Source organism: Phocoena sinus, chromosome 17, assembly GCF_008692025.1.
Source record: "Phocoena sinus isolate mPhoSin1 chromosome 17, mPhoSin1.pri, whole genome shotgun sequence".
Lineage (NCBI taxonomy): Eukaryota > Metazoa > Chordata > Mammalia > Artiodactyla > Phocoenidae > Phocoena > Phocoena sinus.
Window position 1 is genome coordinate 70386869 of NC_045779.1, and position 25743 is coordinate 70412611.

General features: G+C 48.7%; 1 protein-coding gene across 1 annotated transcript in view; it reads right to left on the bottom strand.

Moving 5' to 3' along the window:
* KCNQ3 (potassium voltage-gated channel subfamily Q member 3) overlaps positions 1–25743 on the bottom strand; it is a 292035-nt gene that overhangs the window by 33804 nt on the left and 232488 nt on the right. Inside the window, 8 exon segments of the mRNA XM_032609424.1 lie at positions 6103–6201; positions 7082–7177; positions 8889–8999; positions 10289–10404; positions 10407–10443; positions 15491–15663; positions 19628–19754; positions 21365–21455. Of these exon segments, the coding sequence (XP_032465315.1) occupies positions 6103–6201; positions 7082–7177; positions 8889–8999; positions 10289–10404; positions 10407–10443; positions 15491–15663; positions 19628–19754; positions 21365–21455 (850 nt within the window).

A 25743-nucleotide genomic window follows, 5' to 3' on the forward strand; every position in this document is an offset into this window, starting at 1 on the left:
GGAACTCCCATAAGGTTAACAGCTGATTTCTCAGCAGAAACTCTACAAGCCAGACGGGAGTGGCATGATATACTTAAAGCGATGAAAGGGAAGAACCTACAACCAAGATTACTCTACCCAGCAAGGATCTCTTTCAGATTCGATGAAGAAATCAAAAGCTTTACAGACAAGCAAAAGCTAAGAGAATTCAGCACCATGAAACTGCCTCTTCAACAAATGCTAAAGGAACTTCTCTAAGTGGGAAACACAAGAGATGAAAAGGACCTATAAAAACAAACCCAAAACAATTAAGAAAATGGTCATAGGAACATACATATCAATAATTACCTTAAACGTGAATGGATTAAATGCTTCAACTAAAAGACACAGGCTTGCTGAATGGATACAAAAACAAGACCCATCTATATGCTGTCTACAAGAGACCCACTTCAGACATAGGGACACATACAGACTCAAAGGGAGGGGATGGAAAAAGATATTCCATGCAAATGGAAATCAAAAGAAAGCTGGAGTAGCAATACTCATATCAGATAAAATAGACTTTAAAATAAAGAACGTTATAAGAGACAAGGAAGGACACTACATAACGATCAAGGGATCAATCCAAGAAGAAGATATAACAATTATAAATATTTATGCACCCAACATAGGAGCACCTCAATACATAACGCAACTGCTAACAGCTAAAAAGAGGAAATTGACAGTAACACAGTAATACTGGGGGACTTTAACACCTCACTTACACCAATGGACACATCATCCAAAATGAAAATAAATAAGGAAACAGAAGCTTTAAATGACACAACAGACCAGATAGATTTAATTGATATTTATGGGACATTCCATCCCAAAACAGCAGATTACACTTTCTTCTCAAGTATGCATGGAACATTCTCCAGGATAGATCACATCAAGGGTCACAAATCAAGCCTCAGTAGATTTAAGAAAATTGAAATCATATCAAGTATCTTTTCTGACCACAATGCTATGAGATTAGAAATCAATTACACGGAAAAAAACGTAAAAAACACAAACACATGGAGGCTAAACAATACGTTACTAAATAACCAAGAGATCACTGAACAAATCAAAGAGGAAATCAAAAAATACCTAGAGACAAATGACAATGAAAACATGACGATCCAAAACCTGTGGGATGCAGCAAAAGCCGTTCTAAGAGGGAAGTTTATAGCTATACAAGCCTACCTCAAGAAACAAGAAAAATTTCAAATAAACAATCTAACCTTACACCTAAAGGAACTAGAGAAAGAAGAACAAACAAAACCCAAAGTCAGAAGAAGGAAAGAAATCATAAAGATCAGAGCAGAAATAAATGAAATAGAAACAAAGAAAACAGTAGCAAAGATCAATAAAACTAAAAGCTGGTTCTTTGAGAAGATAAACAAAATTGATAAACCATTAGCCAGACTCATCAAGAAAAAGAGGGAGAGGGCTCAAATCAATAAAATTAGAAATGAAGAAGGAGAAGTTACAACAGACAGTGCAGAAATACAAAGCATCCCAAGAGACTACTACAAGCAACTCTATGCCAATAATATTGGCAGCCTGGAAGAAATGGACAAATTCTTAGAAAGGTATAACCTTCCAAGACTGAACCAGGAAGAAATGGAAAATATCAACAGACCAATCGCAAGTAATGAAATTGAAACTCTGATTAAAAATCTTCCAACATACAAAAGTCCAGGACCAGATGGCTTCACAGGTGAATTCTATCAAACATTTAGAGAAGAGCTAACACCCATCCTTCTCAAACTCTTCCAAAAAATTGTGGAGGAAGGAACACTCACAAACTCATTCTATGAGGCCACCATCATCCTGATACCAAAACCAAACAAAGATACTACAAAAAAAGAAAATTACAGGCCAATATTACTGATGAACAGAGATGCAAAAGTCCTCAACAAAATACTAGCAAACAGAATCCAACAACACATTAAAAGGATCATACACCAGGATCAAGTGGGATTTATCCCAGGGATGCAAGGATTCTTCAATGTATGTAAATCAATCAATGTGATAAACCATATGAACAAATTGAAGAATAAAAACCATATGATCATCTCAATAGATGTAGAAAAAGCTTTTGACAACATTCAACACCCATTTATGATAAAAGCTCTACAGAAAGTGGGCATAGAGGGAACCTACCTCAACATAATAAAGGCCATATACGACAAACCCACAGCAAACGTCATTCTCAATGGTGAAAAACTGAAAGCATTTCCTCTAAGATCAGGAACAAGACAAGGATATCCACTCTCACCACTATTATTCCACATAGTTTTGGAAGTCCTAGCCACGGCAATCAAAGAAGGAAAAGAAATAAAAGGAATACAAACTGTAAAAGAAGAAGTAAAACTGTCACTGTTTGCAGATGACATGACACTATACATAGAGAATCCTAAAGATGCCACCAGAAAACTACTAGAGCTAATCAACAAATTTGGAAAAGCTGCAGGCTACAAAATTAATGCACAGAAATCTCTTGCATTCCTATACACTAATGATGAAAAATCTGAAAGAGAAATTAAGGAAACACTCCCATTTACCATTTCAACAAAAAGAATAAAATACCTAGGAATAAAGCTACCTATGGAGACAAAAGACCTGTATGCAGAAAACTATAAGACACTGATGAAAGAAATTAAAGATGATACCAACAGATGGAGAGATATACCATGTTCTTGGATTGGAAGAATCAATATTGTGAAAATGACTATACTACCCAAAGCAATCTACAGATTCAATGCAATCCCTATCAAATTACCAATGGCATTTTTTACAGAACTAGAACAAACCATCTTAAAATTTATATGGAGACACAAAAGACCCTGAATAGCCAAAGCAGTCTTGAGGGAAAAAATACGGAGCTGGAGGAATCAGACTCCCTGATTTCAGACTATACTACAAAGCTACGGTAATCAAGACAATATGGTACTGGCACAAAAACAGAAACAAAGATCAATGGAACAAGATAGAAAGCCCAGAGATAAACCCACGCACCTATGGTCAACTAATCTATGACAAAGGAGGCAAGGATATACAATGGAGAATAGACAGTCTCTTCAATAAGTGGTGCTGTGAAAACCGTACAGCTACATGTAAAAGAATGAAATTAGAACACTCCCTAACACCATATACAAAAATAAACTCAAAATGGATTAGAGACCTTAATGTAAGACAGGACACAATAAAACTCTTAGAGGGGGCTTCCCTGGTGGCGCAGTGGTTGAGAGTCCACCTGCCGATGCAGGGGACACGGGTTCGTGCCCCGGTCCGGGAAGATCCCACATGCCGCGGAGCGGCTGGGCCCGTGAGCCACGGCCACTGAGCCTTTGTGTCCGGAGCCTGTGCTTCGCAACGGGAGAGGTCACAACAGTGAGAGGTCCGAGTACCGCAAAAAAAAAAAAAAGACTCTTAGAGGAAAACATAAGAATACTCTTGGACATAAATCATAGCAAGATCTTTTTTGTCCCACCTCCTACAGTAATGGAAATAAAAACGAAAATAAACAAATGGGACCTAATGAAACTTAAAACCTTTTGCAAAGCAAAGGAAACCATAAACAAGATGAAAAGACTGGCTGAACTGCCCCGGAGCCCGAGGGGAGGGCAGCCTCACTGAGGCTGCCGGCTCTGGGGGGGCCCCACCAGCCGAAGCCGGACAGTCCTTGGGACCACGGGCCAGTTGTTTCAACAAGTAACTTAAAGACAAAATGGAAAACAAGGAGGTTTGTGCCTGAGATCATGTGGATGTGAAACCAGGGATGGCCACCTTGTGCCAGAAAAGCCCCTTTAAGATTTCTCGGCAGTCGGAGAAGATGGCGGAAGAGTAAGATGCAGGGATCACCTTCCTCCCCACAGATGCATCAGAAATACATCTACACGTGGAACTCTCCTATAGAACACCCACTGAACGCTGGCAGAAGACCTCAGACCTCCTAAAAGGCAAGAAACTCCCCACGTACCTCGGTAGGGCACAAGAAAAAATATGAAAAGACAACCCTCAGAATGGGAGAAAATATTTGCAAACGAATCAACGGACAAAGGATTAATCTCCAAAATATATAAACAGCTCATGCAGCTCAATATTAAAGAAACATACAACCTAATCCAAAAATGGGCAGAAGACCTAAACAGACATTTCTCCAAAGAAGACATACAGATGGCCAAGACGCACATGAAAAGATGCTCAGCATCACTAATTATGAGAGAAATGCAAATCAAAACTACAATGAGGTATCACTTCACACCAGTTAGAATGGGCATCATCAGAAAACCTACAAACAACAAATGCTGGAGAGGGTGTGGAGAAAAGGGAGCCCTCTTGCACTGTTGGTGGGAATGTAAACTGATACAGCCACTATGGAGAACAGTATGGAAGTTCCTTAAAAAACTAAAAATAGAATTACCATAGGACCCAGCAATCCCACTACTGGGCATATGCCCAGAGAAAACCATAATTCAAAAAGACACATGCACCCCAATGTTCATTGCAGCACTATTTACAGCAGCCAGGTCATGGAAGCAACCTAAATGCCCACTGACAGATGAATAGATAAAGAACAAGTGGTACATATATACAATGGAATATTACTCAGCCATAAAAAGGAATGAAATTGGGTCATTTGCAGAGACGTGGATGGATCTAGAGACTGTTATACAGAGTGAAGTAAGTGAGAAAGAGAAGAACAAATATCATATATTAATGTATATATGTGGAACCTAGAAAATGATGATGAACCAGTTTGCAGGGCAGAAATAGAGACACAGATGTAGAGAACAAACGTATGGACACCAAGGGGGGAAAGAGGTGGGGTGGTGGTGGTGTGATGAATTGGGCGATTGGGCTTGACATGTATACACTGATGTGTATAAAATTTATGACTAATAAGGACCTGCTGTATAAAAAAATAAATAAAATAAAATTCAAAATTTTTAAAAATTAAAAAAAAAATCTGGCAAGGTGCGGTCTATTTCAGAAGCCCAAGTAGTGAAAAAGATCATGGGCTTTGGAGGCCTCTAGATGTGGCTGACACTGGCCAAAATGACCAAAGTTCCTGAGCCCCAGTTGGCTCATCCACGAGAGGAGCCTGGTGATACTGACCACCCAGCCTGTCTCCAAGGATGCACCATGGGCCACTGTGTTAGAATCAACAGGGGCGCCTATGTGAGGTGCTTTAGCTACTCTAACGCCATTGAAATTGCTGAAGGTGGATGCAGGATCTGGTGTTTACAGTCCCCCACTGATTTTAACACACCTTGACATTTGAGAACCTCTGACTTATTTCATAGGATGCCTGTGAGAATTAAATGAAATGTGAACTTGGATTCCAGGAACATACTGGACATCCAATAAGTATTCATTTCCCTCTCCCTTTTCATAGGTGCTGGCCAAGGACTTCCCTGGCGGTCCAGTGGTTAGGACTCTGCCCTTCCACTGCAGGGGGCACGGGTTCGATCCCTGGTCGGGGAACTAGGACCCCATAAGCTGTGTGGCGTGGCCAAAAGAAATTTTTTAAAAAATAATAAAAAAAATAACTTAGGTACTGGCCATAGGAAGAGGTTTTAATTTTTTTTTTTTCCTGAAACCTTTCGATTAATCTCCCCCCACATCTCTGGGCCCCCAGCTGCTTCTTCCCCGTGCCCTTTCCCCCTGTCCAGAGCAGTCTGGCAGTGCAGGCCATGGGCAGGTGCTGCGGCCTCCAGGACCGCCAGGGTGGCCCATTGCACTGGATCCTCACTTCCTCAGCCACTGATCTGCTCAAACACTGGCCCGACCTCCCTTTTCAGCCACTCCACACTGTTTAGCTGGAAATGCTGGGTGACACCCTGGGGTCATCTGGGGAGCTTTAAAAAATACTGATACCTGGGCTGCAACCCTGGGGATTCGGATTGAATCTGCCTGGGTATGGTCTGGGCATTGGGATATTTTAAGCTCTAATGATTCTAACATGCAGCCCGGATTGGGAACCACTGCGCTGAAGGACGTCCTCCGGGAAACCGTGAAGCCAACAGGCACAAATACAGACCCACGGGAGGGAGGGTCGGTCACACACTGAGCATTCAGGTGAGCGGCCACTTGCCTGAAGAACGGAAAAGAGACGACTGATTCGTAGAACCTCCATGTCGCCACAAGGTCAATCCTGTTGGGGTTGGTAGCATAGTACCTCCAGGCGGCCTGGGGAGGAGAAAAGAGGGGCAGGAATGACCTGGCGTCACGAAACGTTCACATGGAATCCCACAACATTAAAACAGAAAGCCCTTGACACCTAAGAGTATAACGTACAGTGAGGTCATATCCAGAGAAGCCGGATTCTTGGCTTTCTGTAGCTCCTATGGGAAGAAAACCTTCCTTGACCCCATCATCTCGGAGCTATAATTGATGGTGTGGGGTGTGGAGAGGTGAACTACAGTGGACGGGGGAGGCGGGTACTGGGTAGAAGATCCCTGAAAGGAGCAGGGATTACTCTCGTTGCAAGATTCCTTGAGATTTCTCAAACAGGTAGGAAGACAAACAGTCTTCTGTGCCACTTCTGTGCATTTCCCAGTGCAAGGGCCAGCCCGGGAGATGAGGTTTTGATTCTAATATACTAGATCTTCTGTATACCGTGATGGTTTGGGGTTTGCGAAGATAGAGCGGACTCTCAGAGATCAGCACTGGCCTGGAAACTACAGTATGGAGGATAACGTCCTGTATCTGACCCACAGAGACACTCACTGCAACTGGACACAAGTTCACGAGTGGGTGGTCACGCAGACGTGCAGTCCCAGGCAGCTAGAGGCAGAACGCTCTCTTTTCCTATTCTCTGCGCTCCCAGTGGCCCATAAAACCACAAAGCAGGAACCTTCTCTGAAGTGAAAGAGGGAACACTCTGCCTCTCCCACCGTCTCTCCCGATGGTCCCCAACCCCCAGCCCACGGGTGGGGGAGAGATAAGGATGGAGAGCTGGCAGGAGACCAACACCGACTACTGCCTGGCTGCCTATAGACACACACACACACAGACACACAGGCAGAGGATCTGAGTTCCATTCCAGTTCATCCCCAGGCAGACAGACCTGGATAAGCTCAGCGGCGGGCTTCCTCCTTTTCTCAAAGTGCTTCTGACGGTGTTGCTCCTGCACCTTGAGCGCCAGCCCGGACCCCAGGATGCCCTGAAGAGAGAGGTCAGGCCCTGAAGTCAGCCCCACCCAGACTCTCCCAGAGCCCCAGCCCGGCTCCCAGCAGCAGGACGACACTGAAGCCAAGGGGAGGAGGAAAGATCCCTTCTTTCTCTTCCAGCGAGTAGGAGCTGGGTTAAGTGGAGCCTTAAAGCCAGGGCTTCCTGACGCTGCCACTTCCCTGCAGTGAGACCCTGGGCCAGCCTCCTCTACGCTGCATCTCACTTTCTACCACACGGAAGTAGGATAAAGGTACCTACCGCATAACTCTGTTAGGAAAAAAAGTGAGCTAATGTAATAGGAACGGCCTAGTAAGGAGTATGATGCAGAATAGATTCCCAGTTACTATTCAGGGAATTTAAAACATACTTTAGCTGCTTGAATTTTCACTTGAGGCTTTTACTCTGGCTGGAATCCCTCTGAATTGTGATCTGTTTTGATTTCCAGGTCGGACTCTCATGTGAATTACACAGGTAGGAACACACCCTTTTCAAGTCAAGAGAGAATTGAGAGACCAAGTCGCATCCTCACTGGCCCTAACCTGTTACAGATAAGGAAACTGAGAATCAAAAAGGCCATGTGCTCAAGGTCAAACAGCTTAGAAAAAAAACAGACCAGGTAGGGCTGCAGTGGTCAAAGAACGTTAGCCACAAAAGGATGCGAGGTGAAGGGCAGGGAAGAGGGTTTGTTATACAAGAAGGTTCTCTTCAAGTTTTGTGATTAAGAGCCAGGCTTGGAATGAGCAGACCTGGGTCCCTGGCTCCACAACCCAAAGCCCTGTGACTGTGGAAACTTCACGAACCCAGTTAAGCCTCGGTCTTCTCATCTGGAAAATGGAGATAAATGTAGCGCCAAACTCCTAATGTTGTCACAAAGATTAAGTGAGATGGTGTAGGTAAAGCATTTGGCATGAATCTAGGGCACACTATGTTCAACAAATGCTATCTGTTATTATTGCTGTTATTACACTGATGGGCACTGGGCTTTGGGAAAGTTATTCTATCAGGGGTCAAAACTTATTCTTGAGGGAAATGCATTTTTTATATAAACCAGTAGATGACAGGGCAAGGGAAGGGAACTCACATATACAAAGGACCCGCTACGTGCAAGGAATACGTGGGTGAAAGACATAATCTCAGCTCCCCAGGAGCTCACAGTCTTCTGGGCAGGCAGATTTGGAAATGTGCAATCCCAGCATGGGGTCCGAAACGCCTTTAAAGAGCTATGCCCAGAGGAGGGAAGGACTAACTCAGCCTAAAGAAGGCAGCATTGAAACTGGGTCTTGAGGATAAATAACAAGGTCCTACGGTACAGCACGGGGAACTATATTCAATATCCTGTGATAAAACATAATGGAAAAGATTAAAGAAAAGAATGTCTCTATGTGTATAACTGAGTCACTTTGCTGTACAGCGGAGATGGGCACAGCATTGCAAATCAGCTATACTGCAATTAAAAAGAATTAAAAAAGAAGAAACTGGGTCTTGAAAGAGGAGTAGGTGTTTGGGGGGATCACTCCTGGCAAAGGGATCAGCACAGCCTACGGAAGAGAGACAGGAAACCACGCTACGGGGATGGTTATTGAGTTGATAAGAGCTGGAATTCAAGATATGAGACGATGGAAGATGAGGCTGGAAATTTGAGCTGGGGCCAAGTGGTGAGGGGTCCTGCCCATCACACTAGGGAGAACACCTGAGATACTCACTGCTGGAAGGGCGAAAAAGGAGACGCCGATTAGGGAAAAGGTGGCTGCGATCAGACGGCCTTCCCACGTTTTGGGTGTCTTGTCTCCGTAGCCAATTGTGGCCAGTGTGATCTGAAGAGAGAAGAGTTCAGACGTGAGGCTTCCCAGGGAGAGGACATTAATGATGTATCAGCTGAGCTTCACCTACAAGCCTTGTGCTGACCGGGGTGCTGTTCCCGTTTAGAGTAAGATTCCCACGGGAGGGATGGTGCTAAGTACCAGCGAATTTATACGGAGCCTTGAGACCACACCTGTTTCTAAGTTAAGGATTTCTTCCCTATAGTCAATCAGTCCACACATATTTCAATAATTGCAAACACGTGCATGTGATATACATTCATGTGTATATTTGCCTATGTGTGATTTTGTGTATAGCCATGATTCTAAATATACGTGCTCTTGTGGGTGTATTCATATGCACTGTGTGTATACGTGTGCATGGCTAAGGTCTGTGCCCGTGTCTGTCCTGGTATGAGCTGAATATTCCTGTGTGTGTTCACATGTGTAGGTTATCAGCGCACATGTACTTATGAACGTGGAAGGCAGGCTTTCGGACCAGTTAAGGGTGTGGCTTCTAGAACCCGAATGCCTGAGTTCAAATCCCAAGTCAACCACTAACTGGCTCAGAGACTATCCTTGAATTAGTTACTCAACTTCATGCCTCAGTTTCCCTATTTTTTTTTTTTTTTTTTGCAGCACGCGGGCCTCCCACGTTGTGGCCTCTCCCGTTGCGGAGCACAGGCTCCGGACGCGCAGGCTCAGCGGCCATGGCTCACGGGCACAGCCGCTCCGCGGCATGTGGGATCCCCCCAGACCGGGACACGAACCCGCGTCCCCCGCATCGGCAGGCGGACTCTCAACCACTGCGCCACCAGGGAAGCCCAGTTTCCCTATTTTTAAAAGGGGGCTAATAATAAGAGTTATTTCAGCTTAAAATAGATTTATAAATGTAAGGTGCTTAGAGCAATGCTTTAGTACCACATGTCCTGTGGGTGTGAGGCTGCGTGTCTCTAGGTGTGTTTGAGGGTCTGGGTACACACATCTACATCTGCCACTGTGTCTGTTTGCACAGCATGGCTTGGCTGATGACAGCCTACGACGAATGAGGTTAGGTACCTGAATGACCGTAGGACCAGACTGTTGAGAGCTCTGACTTCTTATAAACACTACGGAAAAGCCCCTTCCAAGGGCCTACCCTGCAGGGGGCGTCTCCCAGGGGCAGGTTCAGAAATGGAGGAGGCCTCCCCTCACCTGTGGCCGCAGAACGCAGTGGCCCAACCGAGCGCATCCATGCCACGCCCTCCGTCTCTCTGTCCCTAACAGCCAATCCCCACCGGGCAGCCTTCAAGGTGGTGACTCACCAGACCCCACCAAAGGGCATCCGCGTAGGTCTCAAACTCCTCTTTCATCTCTTCTCCTTGGGCATCCACCTCCGGCACGTCCTTCTCAACCAGGTAGACGAGAAATGAGAAGGATGAGTGTCAGGAAACCCGATGTACCAGGCGGTGATGAGCTCCTGGGAGGGCAAAGCAGAGACAGGGAGGGGGTCACGAGTGGAGGCTGGGCGGAGGTTGGAAGCAGACACACTGGAGCTGGAGTCCAGGTTGCCCGGCTCTGTGACATGGGCAAGTTACTTACTTTCTCTGTTCCTCACCTCCCATCAATGTAAAGTAGGATCAGTAATATGGTCATTATTTTCATCATTAACAAAACAAGTGTATAGCTCTAGGAGGAGAGCAAGATTTCTGTGATCTCTATATCACAGCTCAAGGGCCTTCCCCTGGAGGCAAGAAGGCAGGAGAGACTGGCCACTGCCTCTGAGACAAGGCTCGGGACTCAGGAGAGCCGATCCTACACAGGACTGGGCAGGGCAAGGACAAAGCTCATTTCTACTGGGACAGGGATGGACAGCAATGGGGAGCTATCCTAGCAGAGCGGACGGAGCTGTGGGACAGGGACCCAGCCCTGCCACTAACTGACTGTTATGTGACTCTGGGGCAAATGACCCCTCCTCCACAGCCTCAGTTTCTTCATTTATTTATTTTATTTTTTTGCGGTACACGGGCCTCTCACTGTTGTGGCCTCTCCCGTTGCGGAGCACAAGCTCCGGACACGCAGGCACAGCGGCCATGGCTCATGGACCCAGCCACTCCACAGCATGTGGGATCTTCCCGGACCGGGACACGAACCTGTATCCCTTGCATCCGCAGGCGGACTCTCAACCACTGCACCACCAGGGAAGCCCAGTTTCTTCATTTTTAAAATGAAGGGACTGGACCAGAGAGTTCCAAAAAGTGCCACAGACACTTCAAATGCAGACAGGTGTTTTGCTACGTGACGTGGTCACCTACTGATTTAGACCATATTACACATTAGCATAGATTACACTGAAACCTATTATTTCGTGGATATTCCTGCATGACCGACTAGGACATGTACGTAAACAGGAGAAAGCTGATTTGGAGGAAAACGTTGAGGAATAGTAAGGATGGTGCAGAGATATGGCAAAGATGGGCAAATCACTGAGGTTTCGAACATCCTGGCCATGACAATCCCTGAGGTGCTTTCTATGTCTTTCATTCTATTCCAGTTCCAAGGCTTGCTGTGGTTACTGTGGCAGGCTGGGCAGAAGAAAGTCAAAGTCACGGGGCGAAACACCGCCTGGAGATCAGGCCCCGTCATTCCTGCCGAGTCATCACAGAGAATGAAGCTGTTCTCGTCGATGGAGTTCATCTGTTTGACCATCTGCGGCCAGTCAGCTGGCTTTATGGGTGAATCGCATCGCGCCGACGGGGCTGCTTTCTGCGCTTCTGTGCCTTTGTTCACCTTGGTCCTCCGTCCTCCCTGTCCCTCCCCATGGGACCAACCAGAGAGCACTGAGTCATCTTCAGACTCACGTCACCTCCCTCATGAGAGCTTTCCGGATGTTTGCTCCCCCAACTAGAGCTAGGGTTCATGTCTAGCTTTCTTTCAATGCCTTCACTAGTTTCCAGACACACTTTCAATCTCTAACACTTTCTTATGCTCGTTTGCTTAGAGGCCTGACCTTCCCCACAGCATCGCGTGCACAGTGCACTCGTGTGAGTTTACAGCGGAGAGAGGTTAGCGGAGGTGCTGTAGGCAATCCAGCCCGTCCTTCCCCTCCGTGAGTGTCTGCCCCGCTGGGGGCTCGAGAAGGAAAAGGTGAATTGGATCGTCCCTCCCCAGTGGCTGTATGGGCACGACCCTCTTGGTCTGGTGAGTGTGATTCTGGCGTGCCCAAGCTTGCTCACAGCCTCCGGCCCCCAAACGCAAGTCAGAAGTTTCACCTGGTACTTAAGCAGAGAAACAGCTGTCCATGCGCACACAGAAGCACTGCTGGGTGGGATTAGGAGCTGGTATAAAGGTCGTCCCTGAGGAGTGAAATGTGTCCCCACTCTGTGCCCTGCAGTCATCTCAAAGGCTATTCAAGGCAATTCTGCCTGGAGGCAGTTTTCACCAGCAGTTCTGTGGCAGAACACACGCCTGAGCCCCCCTGCAGTCAGGTGCGGGCTGAGGGCCTGCGGTCCAGCCAATGTGTGGGGGGTGATGGGAGCTACTTCCTGCCTTACATCCATTCTAGAGGACGCTCTGGGCTCCCCTTCCCTTGCCTTGGTGACTCAAGGCTCATTTCCAAGACAGACGAGGACCACCCAGCCCACATGACACACTGTGTGAGTGAGAAGACACCCACATCTTTTGTGCTAAGTCACAGAGACTCCAGGGCTTATTTGTTTTGGAAGCAGAGCCCGGCTGATCCTAACTTTAGTAAGAGTGTTAACTTTAAAGTCTAACCCTGTGCAGCCCTGTATGGGCCCGTCACTCTTCATCTCTGAGTCTCCAGGGGAGTCAAGCATGGAACTTGGCCCAGAGAACACGTTTTCTGAATGAATGAAGAAATGAATTGGTAAGTGCCTGTTCACCAGGAAGGAACTGGTCTAAGCTCTTGCAGTTAGTAAATGCTGGAGTCGAATCCAGGTACGCGCTTACCTCCTGAACACACGGCCTGCCCCGGAAGTGAAGGCCAGCCCTATAACTGCTCTGCAGCTTCGGCACAGTGAAAGGCTGAAGGCTCGTCTAGTGGGACTGTTGGGGGAAGGATGGGATACAGAGCTTGCCAAGCAGTTGTTTTGTCTGCCTTCGGTCTCCTACCACATACTTGAAGTTCTGCCCGCCTGGCATCAGTTGTGGGGTCTGGCGGTGGCGTGGACCATCTTTTCCCAGGAATTACATAGCAAACATCCAACTGTCGTCTATTCTAGTCTGAGGGAGCACAGGACAAGGACCGTAAGCAGCCACTTTTAGCCCTGATTTCCACTGGAGCTGTGAATCAGCTCAGCTCCATGGAGACAAGTTTAGGTATTGCTGACAAGTCCTCTGATAAAAGACAAAATAGAAGGTCGGGTGAAGAAAGAACTCTGAAAAGAAAGCCCTGACCTCCCAGAGCCTGTGGCCAGAAGTGGCACAGATGGGGAATAACACATGTATGGCAAGAAACTGCAACCTCCAGTGAGAGACTCCGGGTGTCTTAAATTTGTTATTTCATTTTCTGTATATTTTTACTTGTATGTTTGTGAAGAAAAGCATGTTTGAAATAATCCATGCTACCATTAATGAGCACTTACTATTCACCAGGCACTTACATGTACTTTTTCTTATGTGAGCAGCTGGAAGGATTCACATTTTAACCACTGGGGAAGCTCGTATAAAAACAGAGCTATGTTCTTAAAGTCTTACGGCTGGAAGGCGGCAGAGCTGAAATTTGCACTGAGCTGCTGTCTGACTCCTGAGCTCCTGTATTCTACGATGACATGCCGGCATATCTGGGTGTGCACTGAGCTGGAAGAACCCAGGAGTTAGCTGTGTGGAGGCATTCTGGGATTGCCAAGTGGGGATGGCATGGTGCTGTTAACGCATACAAGGGAAACTCTGAGCTCCCCAAGGGCAACTTGCCCCAGGATCACTGCCTTTGGTGCAGTTCCCCAGAAGCAGAGCCTGAGACAGAAACTTAGGTGCATGTGATGATTGAGGGACGGTCTCCGGAGAGAGGGAGTGAAAGAAACCAGACGGGGCAGGAGAAATAGCTCAGCAAGGATGTAGACTCTGCTGGAGCCTCCTTCAGCCTGATCCCACGGGGAGCTCTGGAGTGTGAACTGCACCACAGGGCTGGTCCCAACACAGGAAAGGTACTCGTGTCAGTCAGTCACTGGCTGTGTGCTTCCCTGATGTGGGGGAAGGAAGATGAGAACAGTATAAGCTCCCGGGCAAGGCTGCGCTCCTGTATGTCTCCAGAGAAGGGGACAGCTGGGAATATTAGCGGCTAACTCTCATAGCAGCTGAGGGCTGAGCACATCCTCCCGGTAAAGGTAGCCTGGTCAGGGCACCAACCGTGTCCATTGTACCCACCAAGCCTGGCACAAGAAGATGCTCTTGTAGTGAGAAAGGTAGCTTTGGCTTTATCCCCTGAAGAACACCCATCCCAGGGGCCCTTCACTCCGATTTCTCCTGAACTGGCCTCGGAGTGTGAGGTTTTTCCTGCCACTCAGAGGTTTTTCCTTCATTTCTCCAGGGTCCGGCTGAGGCAGGGATGTTAACACAAAGTGCTACCAAAGGTCTGGGCTAACCGTAGGAAAGAAACACGGGGAGCACGACAGAGACAGCTCCAGACACGCTGGACTCTGCCTGCCTGGGTTTCCACACCTGCACAAGCACGTGGGACTCTGGGAGAGACCAGGCCAGGTCCCACTCATCCTAGCTTCTCATCTCCCTTGGCGAGGCAAGAGCCACCACGACCAGCAGCAAATCACTGAACACAGGCTCTGAAGCCAGACGGCCTGGGACTGTGCTGGTGGGCAGCTCACTTCCTCTTTCCAGATCTGCTTCCTTGGCACTGAAATGGGGTAAGAACAGTGCCTGACCCCGGGGGCGAGCTAACCTGTATCAAACACTATGTTCTAGGCACCCGTGCTTCTGGCTCCATGATAACAATAGCAACTGAACCGCATCAATGAACTGGGTGTATTCTAAGGGCTTTTCACCCTGAGGTGAGCGCGTTATCATTTCCATTTTATAAACGGCAGGAGAGAAGACCCAGAGGGGTTACAGGAAATCTCCAAAGTCCCACCAAGAGAGTCTGGATTCAAACCGGTCTGCCGGGATTCCAGAACCCTTCCCTCCCATCCCATGCTGGTTTGCATTGGCTCATTTCATCCTCTCCACAATCCGGAGGTACAGGCATTATCATCCCTGCTTTAGGAATGAGGAAAAACTGAGGTCAAAGCGGGTTGAGTGACTTGGCCAAAGTTGTTTGCATTCGGTGCGGCTGAGACCTGAGCCCAGGTCTACCTGTGTCTGCCGGCTGCAGCACACCTGTGTGTGCTTCTCCTTCCTGCTGCTGCTTCTCCCCCCATCTTCACTGTCGTCATCATCATCACCAGTGGGCAGGACAACCACCCTCTGGGGATGCTGTCAGGGAGGAGATGCCACGGATGGGCCTAGGTGGGCGGGAAGCCAGTGCGCTCTGGCCCCTTCGCAGTGGCACTTACTTTGCTGTGGGCGCAGATGGCCGAGCCCAGGAGCTTCCAGGTGCCGCCCCTCCGGTCCATGCGGAGCATCCGCAGTATCTGCAGGAAGCGCAGGCTCCGCAGGGACGTGGCCAGGACATTGCCCTGGTTTCCCACGGCAACCACCGGCACAGAGGCAATCAGCACGAAGATGTCTGCAGAGAGGACAGAGGGTGGTAGGGGAGAGGGGAAAGGAGGTCAGGCCAAGGCACGGGAGCCATCACAGGCAGTCGGCGGCAGACGAACACAAGCTAAACGCTGCTGTGTTGAATCGTGACGTGGACCGCACGTGATCTGCGTTCTCCTGTGACAGGTGAGGAAACAGGAGCTCTGAGTGTGAATGCCCTCCTAGGGCCACGCGGCCGGATGTGGCCGACTTGGGATTGGATGCAGGAGGCCTGCTGGACTCCAACGCTCACTCTAAATCCTAGGGAAGTGATGCTCCAAGGCCCTCCAGGGGTGGCACTCGGGGGTCCCTCTCTGGCCGAGAAGGGATCTGGGTTGCCCAGGTGGTGGAGGTGAAGCCTGAAGCTCAGATGCTGCTTTACTGTGGGTTTTCCCTGCAAACAGCCCGAGACAGGGACGAGGCTGTGGCTGATTTAATGAGAAATGATTTCAGGAAGCAGAAGTGAGGGGAGAGGGGGGCGGGGAAAAGGCCAGTGCAAGGCACGTTGTCAAGGCCGCTGCTGGAGCCTCTGAGCTGTAGGCAGAACACCTCCCACCACTGTCCCTCTGAAAGATGGGAGCTGGGCCATCTGTCCACTAGATCCTGTTCCCTGCTGGCTGAGGGGGTCGTAACGTCCCCACACTCGCCAGCTCCACTGCCTGTGACCTCCCTCAGCTTCAGAGAAGGCCCTGGGGTAGACTGTGGGGAAACGTGGGGCCCACCCCAGAAGTGGGATGCTGCTGTCAGGAGGTGACCTAGAAACGTCTACCAGAGCTGTGACTGGTGGAAGCAGAGGCCGAGGGGATGAGGCACTTCTGAAAGGGCCAAGCTGGCTCCTGAAGTTAAATGGCTGAGGATGGAAGAAAGAGGGGGCCCTGGTCTCTTTCTGATTCCCTTCAATGCCCTCCCCTCAGCTCCCGGATCTGTTATCTCCCCACTGTACTGCAGGGGGCTAAGCAAGTAAAAAGGATCCCATGATCAAGTAAATCTGAAAAAAATTCAATTAAACAGGTTTTGCTACTGCAGGACTTCTCTGAGCCTTTAATATGCTAATATGCCCTGTGGCTCTCAGTTTCACCAATGAAGTCCAGCCTTTCTCCGAAGATTTTGACCTGTCCGAACTGTTTTTGTCTGTTTTGCTTTTTGTTTTGCAAGAGCATCAGGATTCCAGGGAACACATTGTAGGAATGTTTATCCACCGGGCAAAGTCCAAACTTCTGAAAACCCTCTGTGATCCAGCCCCTGGGAACCTTCTAGAAGCATGTGTGGTTTGCTGAGCCCACAGTGTCCTCTCACACCTCTACACCTTTGTTTGTGCTGCCACCCAGCTTGGATTAGGCTCCTTGATCCACACCAGGTACGTCTGCCAAAAAAGCTGGCACCCCTTCCACCATGGCCAAGTATCTCCCAGGTGTGCCTACGCTGTGGGAAAACGTAGTGCTCAGACACCTGGATACCAATATGTCTATATCCTTGGCCAGGCTTCTCAGTCTATCTGTGCAAAGATACCCATTTATCACGTTTGTAAAAGAGAAAACAAAACCTAGGTGCAGGGTAAATGTGACTTAAGTCTACGACACTCCGACAGGACAGCAAATTCTGGCCCAGAGGGACCCATCCACGCCCAAAATGGCAGGGTCTGAGGCTGCTTCGAGCAAGGAGGCCATGATGTGTGTGGACGTGATGACCAGCCTCTTGTCAGACACACAGAGAAAAGCAACATTTCCCACAGGGGCCACGTTACGGGAGAAGTTGAGAGGAGTAGAACAGAAAATGCAGCAACATCAGGAAAGAAGCCAGCAAGGATGGTGGATGCTGAGGCCCAGCCTTGTCTCTCCAGAAAGGCGGGCAGGGGAACGTGATCTGGAGCTCCGGTACAATCCTGGAATAGTGGAGACAGCTCCACGGGGAACGCCCCTGTTCCGGAGGGGCCCGGGCTCCACATGCTATGACATCCTCTAACTTGGCAGGAACCCGTTGATCACAGAGTCATCTCCCCCAACCCCTGCCAACACACACACACACACACACACACACACACACACACGCACACACACTGGATAGGTCACCCCAAAAAGAAGTCAGCTTAAGACTTAAAAGAAAGACAGGAAAGAGGAAGGGGAAGGAAAGTTGGGGGCTGCCATGGACTGAATGTTTGGGTGCTTTCAAATTCATATGTTGAGTCCTAACCCCCCGTGTAATGGTATTGGGAGGTGGGGCCTTTGGGAGGTGATTAGGTCATGAGGGTGGATCCCCCATGCATGGCATTAGTACCCTTATGAAAGAGACCCCAGCGTGCTCCCTCGCCCCTTCCATCATGTGAGGACACAGCAAGAAGACAGCTGTCTAGGAACCAGGAAGTGGACTCTCACCAGAACCCGGCCATGCTGGCACCCCAATCTCAGATGTCCAGCCTCCAGAACTGTGAGAAATAAATTTCTGTTGTTTATAAGCTACCCTGTCTGTGGTATACTGTTATAGCAGCTGTAAAGGACTCAGACACAGTAGATAGACATGGTAAGAGGACAAAGGAAGAGAGAAAAAAAATGTGGAAAAAAATCAGTAACTACAAAGTGCTCCAAAATTGCATGCGTGCATGTGTGCGTACACACACCCACCCTCCTTGCACTCAAAATTCTAAGCAATAAACAAAACCCTCAGATTTCCAACCTCAGCAGCAAATGGGAAGAAGGAAGAGAGGCTTCAGCCGAGAGTGAGGCTGGTACCTGTCCTTTGTGTGAGGCAACCTGCAAACGCAGCCACACAGCCCCAGGAGGCACGGAGAGAACTTGGCGCCTAGGACAGGGGAGGGGTCCAGCTCTTCCTCCCTGGCTGGGTCATTCGTACCCACAGGGCTGTGTCCAGTCCCGGCAGGTCACTTTTTAAAAGGGGAGTGAGGAATAAACAGCAGCTCAGAGGAGAGGGTCTATGATGCTAAGAAAATGGGCTATAAGATGGGGTTGAAGCCGCTAAGCACATCCCTCCCAATGAAAGGAGACTGCTGGAGTGGAGGGGAGGAATAGGATGGCTGAACTCGAATATCTGAAGAGAGTCAGAGGAGTTAAGATGGAATGAATACCCTCGAGAGGTGGTGAGCGCCCCATGACTGGAGGTATGCAAGTAGAGTCTGGGGGACCACTTAAAGGCTGCTGCAAAGGGGGCTGGGGAATCAGACAGGAGGGCATCTTCAACCAAACGCTTTTGAAGGTCCCTTCCAGCCCTGACTTTCTATGATCCTCTGACTTTAACCATCCCTAGGAAATCGAAGCTCCAAGACTCTTAACCATCACTGCAGGTAGATTTCGTCCTGTCACTGTATGATTTTAGTGGGATCTTCAGATGGGAACATGGTGGGGTGCACCAATAGGTGTGTGTGAGAGCTTCCATCTTCTTTGCTATCAAAATGCCTACACCTGGATGGAGGGGTCTCCATGACACCTCCCCAAAGCAAGGTGGGTCAGGACACAGCATTATGGTGGCGAGGGGGGTCACAGGTGCTAGATTCTTCCAGACTGGGTGTTAGGATGGAAGAATTACCTCTGCGGCCCTACAGAGGTCATTCTCAACCAGCAATGGTGTCACGCCTCCCATCCCCACCGTGGCCAGTCGAACTGCACGGGCAGTTTGCCTGTCACGGTGACTGGGGTGCTACTACTCCAGGGACTGCGGTTGCCCCACATCCTGCAATGAGCTGTGGCTCCTTCACGACCCAAATGCCAAGAGTGTCTCCCACCCGCCTTAAGAATTCCTGCCCTGTGGACTCATTATAAGGAGAAGCCACGGGGGCAGGAATTCCACCTACTGGAGGATTGAAGGGAGGGTCAGAGGCGGGGCGGGCCCCCACGATGCTGCATGGTTTCCCAGAAGAACAGCGTCTGCTTAAAATTGCCTCAGAGAAATAATGCACCAAAAGAAGGGGATGAGGCACCCCCGGGCTCGGGGTCAGGGCTTACCCAACATGCACAAGGGCTTCCTGGCAAACTTCAGTCGTCCCCGCCAGCCTTTGTATCGGCAGCAACACCCAGCAGCCCAGATCCTCAAAGCAAACTCGGCTCCGAAGATGAAAATAGCAAATGTTTCCTGCGTTGAAGCACATGTGGAGAGACACATTAACTGGGACCCGGTTGTCCAGAACTAGCGATTTCTGTCTGTAAGTTCTGAAGAGCTGGATTTCTGTTGTTGCTGGTTTGGTGGTAGAGGGGGTAGGACAGGCTGATCACCTCCATTCAGTTTGGGGCAGTTCCTGTCTTCACTCTGATGTGCTAACTGTCTCTAACATTAAGCCTTTTTTCTATGTTTTTGTTCTAATGGATCATTTTTTAAAAATCCCTTTAATGTACTAAAAGCCCCCAAGAAGTTCAGTTGGGTTGGAAGGAGAGGAATCAATGATATTGCCCAGCCGGTGTCTGGTCCCTGGTATTGCTAATCGTGGCCAATGGTTACTGAGCACAGCTCCTGGGCCAGGCACAACCGGAAGTATTTTATAATATGACCCTCATCTTGTATTTTGAAAAACCCAGGCTGGGCAAGGAGTGGCTGAACAAATGTCTCAAGGCCAAAAGTGGCAAAGAAGGAATCCCAGGCAGGTGATCAGGCTCTGAGCCCGTCAAGACCATGCTATGGCGTCTCCCGGGACAGCGGGTTTGCATCTTCCCTGCTGAGGGAAGATGGAGATACCTTCGCCCCCACTGCTTGGTGACCTCCCTGGGGCCCTTGGGGAGCTGCAGCAATCCTCGAAACTTAGTTCCTGGAACTGGATGGCTTCCCAGGAGTCATCTGCTCAGGTCTTAGCTTCAGATCTGCCCTGTAGACTGTCAACACCTGCCCTTGGAAGGAACCTGCTGATTTCGGCACCACGGACACATGGTTAGCTCAGTGGGAGGCAAAGCTATTTCGTAAACCCTGACTGGGGGCTGGCATCCCTTCCCTGTGCAGAGGGTGGGGCCTCACCCTAGAGAGGTGGGTTGATCCTAATCCAGGAAGGCGTGGTCATTCAAAAGGCCAGCTGGAGAAGGATCCAGGGCTGCAGAAGGATCCAGCCCTTCCTGGGAGCCTCCTCCTGGCCCGGTGTGGAGGCTGCACCCAGCCTATCGGCGTGTGCCCCTCACCGTACACTGCTACATCTTTTAGGTGAGGGTGGGAGGAGACTGAGTCGGGGTGTTAGGTAACTTGCCCGAGAATTCTAACTGCACGCTCTCTCTGCCGCATCACGGGATACAGACTGGAGAGTAAAAACAGGCGGAGGCCCAGAAGGGAGGTCCTGGAGTGCTCATGCAGAAACGGGATTTGTTGCTTGGCCTTGAAGGAAGAGATCCTCAGGGTTTAGGGAGGAAAAGCAGAGGAAGGGTTGGGACAAAACATGCCTTTGTGTTACTGTCAGAGGGTTGGGAAGCTGTATTTTATCATTTAACCAGTGGGTATTGGTGTTTGTGTTGACCTTGTTTATGTCCCCTTATCTCTAACCTGGAATCACACAGGCCAGCCGTTCCCTGCTCCACCTGTGCCCCCAGTAGACCTCATCAACTGATCCACCAATGCTTTCTCCTGGGACTGGACTTGGCCAGAGACTCCAGGAAGCCAAAACCGGTTGGGCAGAACTGCACCCAAGGGGCTCCTTGTCTTCATCGTTGGCGGTCCCACCAGAGCATCTACCCCCGCAGCACAGCACCACGGTGCAGGCGCCATCTCACCAGCAGCAGAAGCCAGTCTCCCGAAACAGTCTCGTACTCCCTGAAGGTGGTCAGGACGGCCAGAATCAAGCACCCAAGGACAATCAGGAACCTAGAGGGGAAGGAAGAAGGAAACTAAGGGAGCGTCTAGTCTTGGATCGCGCCGAGGCAAGACTGCGAAGGTGTCAGACGAGATGAAGCTACAGCATCCGTTAGACATAGGTGCGTGCTTTATCCGTTACCCCATTTAACCTCATAACACACCTGAAAGGCAGGTAGGAATTATTGCTCCAGTTGAGGAAAACAGGGCTGAGAGAGGTGAAGCAATGTGCATAACTGTTACTTTACCAGCTAGTTAGTGGAAACAGTGAGAATTTGAATTAGATCATCGGGTCCCAGCCCTGGAGGGCTGCAGATGCCTTGAAAAACCAAAGTTACCGCAAGCTTTGGTAGATCAACGGGAATATGAATATGTTAATAGTGTGTCCTGCACATATAGGTCTATGTTTTTCGAATATATGAAAACATTCTTAGAATAAAGACAAATTCATCCAACGATGGATAAATTCGGCGACGGCGCCTGTCACCATATCTTCATATTATTATTTTTTTTTTTACAGTCGATGGTTACTAAAGGAAACAACCCCTTTCAATTGGGGGTCTTCAGAATCGATTTTGAAATTACCAAGTGCGCTTCATGCTAGAAAGAACAGAAGCCACCGTGATGCACACTGCTGCTCATTGAAAAGTCACTGAGAGCTCGTCTGGTTCACGGCCCTGCCTCAGGCAGAAGCGAACTGCGAACAATCCTTTGAGATTATTATATTTATAAACTCCCTGTGTGTGAGGGGGGTGATGGTGGCGGTGGAGGGACAGTGTGTGTGTGTGCACGCTTCACTGTTTCAGCAGAGAAAAAGCGTTCTCCCTTGCCCTTGGTGGAGAGTCTTTGGTTCAATGGTCAGCACCAGGTCCTCTGGGTGTGTAAGAGGGAAATTACAAGAGAGGGTCCATGCAGGAGGCTTGGTCACGTACTCCAAGCTCTCCTGCTGTATATAATCTGGCTCTGTGCCCTGCTAGGTTCCAATCCATGCTTTTTTGGTTTGTGTAAGTGGGTACCCACTTGTACATTCATTCATTCATTCATCCAACCATCCATCCATCCATCCATCCATCCATCCATCCATCCATCCATCCATCCAATATTTATACGGCAGGCACTGGGGGACACAGAACTGAAATTCAATGATGAATAAGCTGGATCCGTCCTCCTGAGCTCAGAGTTCAGACAAACAGGAAGCGATCTCACGGTGTGACGGTAAGGACCATGATGTAAGGAGGCTTGGAAACGTCTGCTCCTGGCCCTGGATTGGACCAGAGTCCTGGCTCCGGCCCTTGGTGATCCTTCCTGATCACATTTTCTGATCAACAGTGCCGCTGATCTGCAGACCTGAATCTATGTTTCCAACCCTGCCCATGAACCCAAACAAGATTTTCAACCCCCTCCTGTGTTTGGCCATCTTATTTAAATGCATGACTCCTGATCCACAGCTGGAATCTGCCTACTCTTCCTCCCAAATCTTCTCAGGTGATGATGACGATGATGATGACGGCAGTGACAACTGTAACAACGTCAACACCCACCACCACTCTTTAGTGAGCAGTTACTACATCTATCAGCTCATTTATCCTCACAATACAACCGCCTCCCAAGGTAGATATGATCATTCCCATTTTAGCAATGAAGAAATTCATCAGAAGCAATCATTACCATCAGGACAACTGTGTTGTCAGTAAAAAGACCATACAGTCTGGAGTCCAAAGATATGGACTAGAAAGAGGCTCTGGTATGTGATCTTGAGAAGCTCACTGATTCTGGGAACCCCGACGATCACGTCCATAGAACGAGAATAACGAACCTGCCTAGAGATCACAGTTATTGTGAGGACCACAGGAGATAATGGATGGAGAGTCATTCAGTCCACTGTTTAAGATCAAGCAAATGACGCCTAGTGCTTGCCCGGACACACACGCATCACTGGCTGGACAGGCTCTGGAAAACGTGCTCTTAGACGATTCTAGAAATCCATATTCTTGTCCTCTCAAGACTTGACTTTACTCATTCAAAGTCTCTGGAGATAAGATCTAGATTAGAATCCTCTCCCTCCTCTCATGCTGTGTCATCTTAGGCAAGTTACACAACCTCTCTGCATCCTGATTTTCTCATATGTAAAATGGATCCAATAAAAGTGCCAGTGTTCTCAATTTTTCAATGATATAATCCATGTCATGGGCTTAGAAGAATGTCTGACAGATACTTAGCCTTCATTAAATGTTAGCTATTATTTTATTGTGATTTAATATCAGTGCCTCTTCTGTCCTAGGCAGAGAGATGGCTTTAAGGGTACAAACATGAATAAAGCCTAGCCGTCATTTCTCCTAGTCCAGCGGGGGAAACAGAGCACAAGTAATCACACGAGAGTGTGGTTGAGGTTATGATCTGAGCGTCCACCACATGCTTTGGGAGTACAACACTGGAAGCATGCCAGAGGCTGTGGCCAAAGGGTTGGAAAGATATGTGAGGCTTAGCTAGGGTTGACCATATGTTTCGGTTTATCCAGGACATCGCCCATTTTATGTGTTGACCTGGAGTATGGACCCTTCGGCACTGTGGACACAAAACCCCATTCAATCTTCTCCTTTAGCAAGGGGTGTGAGCCTTCTATGATCTGGCTTTCCCTCCTCACAGCCTCATCTCTTCTTGCTCTCCCACACCCAGGCGGGCCGTACTGAATCACAGCACTTCCTCAGATTCTCTTACCCTACCCGTGTCTGTCTCAACTCTCCCCTTCCCTGCCCGCTCCCCACACACGCCCCTTCGTCTTCCTGCTGATACCTTGGCGGTGCCGGTCATGGCTTTGCCTCCAGAGCCTCCCAGCTGCTGCCTGTAGGTTTCCTCATGCGATTCCCTCCCTTAGGATCACAGAGCACCCTAAGGCATTTCTATTCCAGTACTGATCCTAACCCATTATCATTTTGTAATCGTTGGTGCACTGTGTCATAAATAAAGCACTCTATCCTAACACCCAACTTCAGAATTCATCCTAGGGCAGGAACTGCCTTTGCCTAGTGAAGCATTTTACTGATCCAGTTGAGGTGGAAGTTGCAACCCTAAAGTCACAAGACTGCTAAACCTCTCAGTAAGAAAAAGTAGCCAGAAATTGGAGACGGGGGTTGGTCTTGAGGGCCGGGAATGACAAAGAGGAGAGGATATGGCCACATGCTGAAGGGGTGTTAGGTACAAGACTGGCTAAAATTACAAGTTCGTGGTCCTGCAAAGACAATCATCAACCACGGCCTTATGGAGTGGTTTTGTCTTTACCGGGCATTGAACATGGGGCTAGAGCCTGTGGTCTGGGTAGGGATATGTGTGGGGAGAAGGGAAAGCTTGATGTCCCACAGCTAAACTAATTCAGGAGGAACAAGAGTCCTTAAGCAGATTCTGGGACTCGACCCACAGTCCTGTACTTGAAATGTATGTGAATCTTGGGAAGAGTCTACGAGGTGTGTGCATGGTGACCATGCCGTAAAGTGACCCCGAACGAGCCATGCCCTTGTATAATCCTCATACCTGAGTGCAGGCTGAACCTTTGACTTGGTTCTAACAAGAGATTATGGCGGAGGTGATGGGATGTCATTCCCTTGAGTAGGTTTCATTATGTGGCAAAGGCAATGGGATAGACTCGTCTGTGATTATGTTACTTTAGATAAGACTCCATCTTAGCCGAATAGAGCAAGAATCACCTGCTGGCCCTGAAGTGAGCTGCCATGTCGGGAAGGGTCTGCGAGGGTCACAAGGCCAGAAACTGTGGTGGCTTCTAGGACCTGAAAGCAGCCCTGCATGAAAGTGGGACTTCAGTCCTACAACCACAAGGACCAACAGTCAGGTGAGTTTGGAGCACTCCCAAGCTCCAGAAAGGAGTACAGCCCAGCCCACCCTTTGACTGCTGCTTTGTGAGACCCCAAGAGGAGGGCCCAGTTAAGACATGCCCAGGCTCCTAACCCATGGAAACTGTGAGACGGTTCACATGTGTTGCTATAAGCCGCTAAGTTAGTGGCAATCTGTTAGGCAGCAACAGAAAGCTAAGAGTGTGGACGGGAATCTGTACCAAGTGCATCCAGTTTTTATAGAGCCCCACCTCACCCCCTCATTCTTCAGACGATGTCTGGGCTGCACTTGTGTGTTTGGTCTGTGAGGCTCCACTCCTTGAGGGTGGACTACCTTGTTCCTCTCTGCATCCCAGTGACTATCCCAAAGCCTGGCACTTAGGAAGAACCCATATGTGTTTAGAGAATGGATAAAAACAATTTCAGATATGAGCAGTGGTTGGAATAGAAGGCAA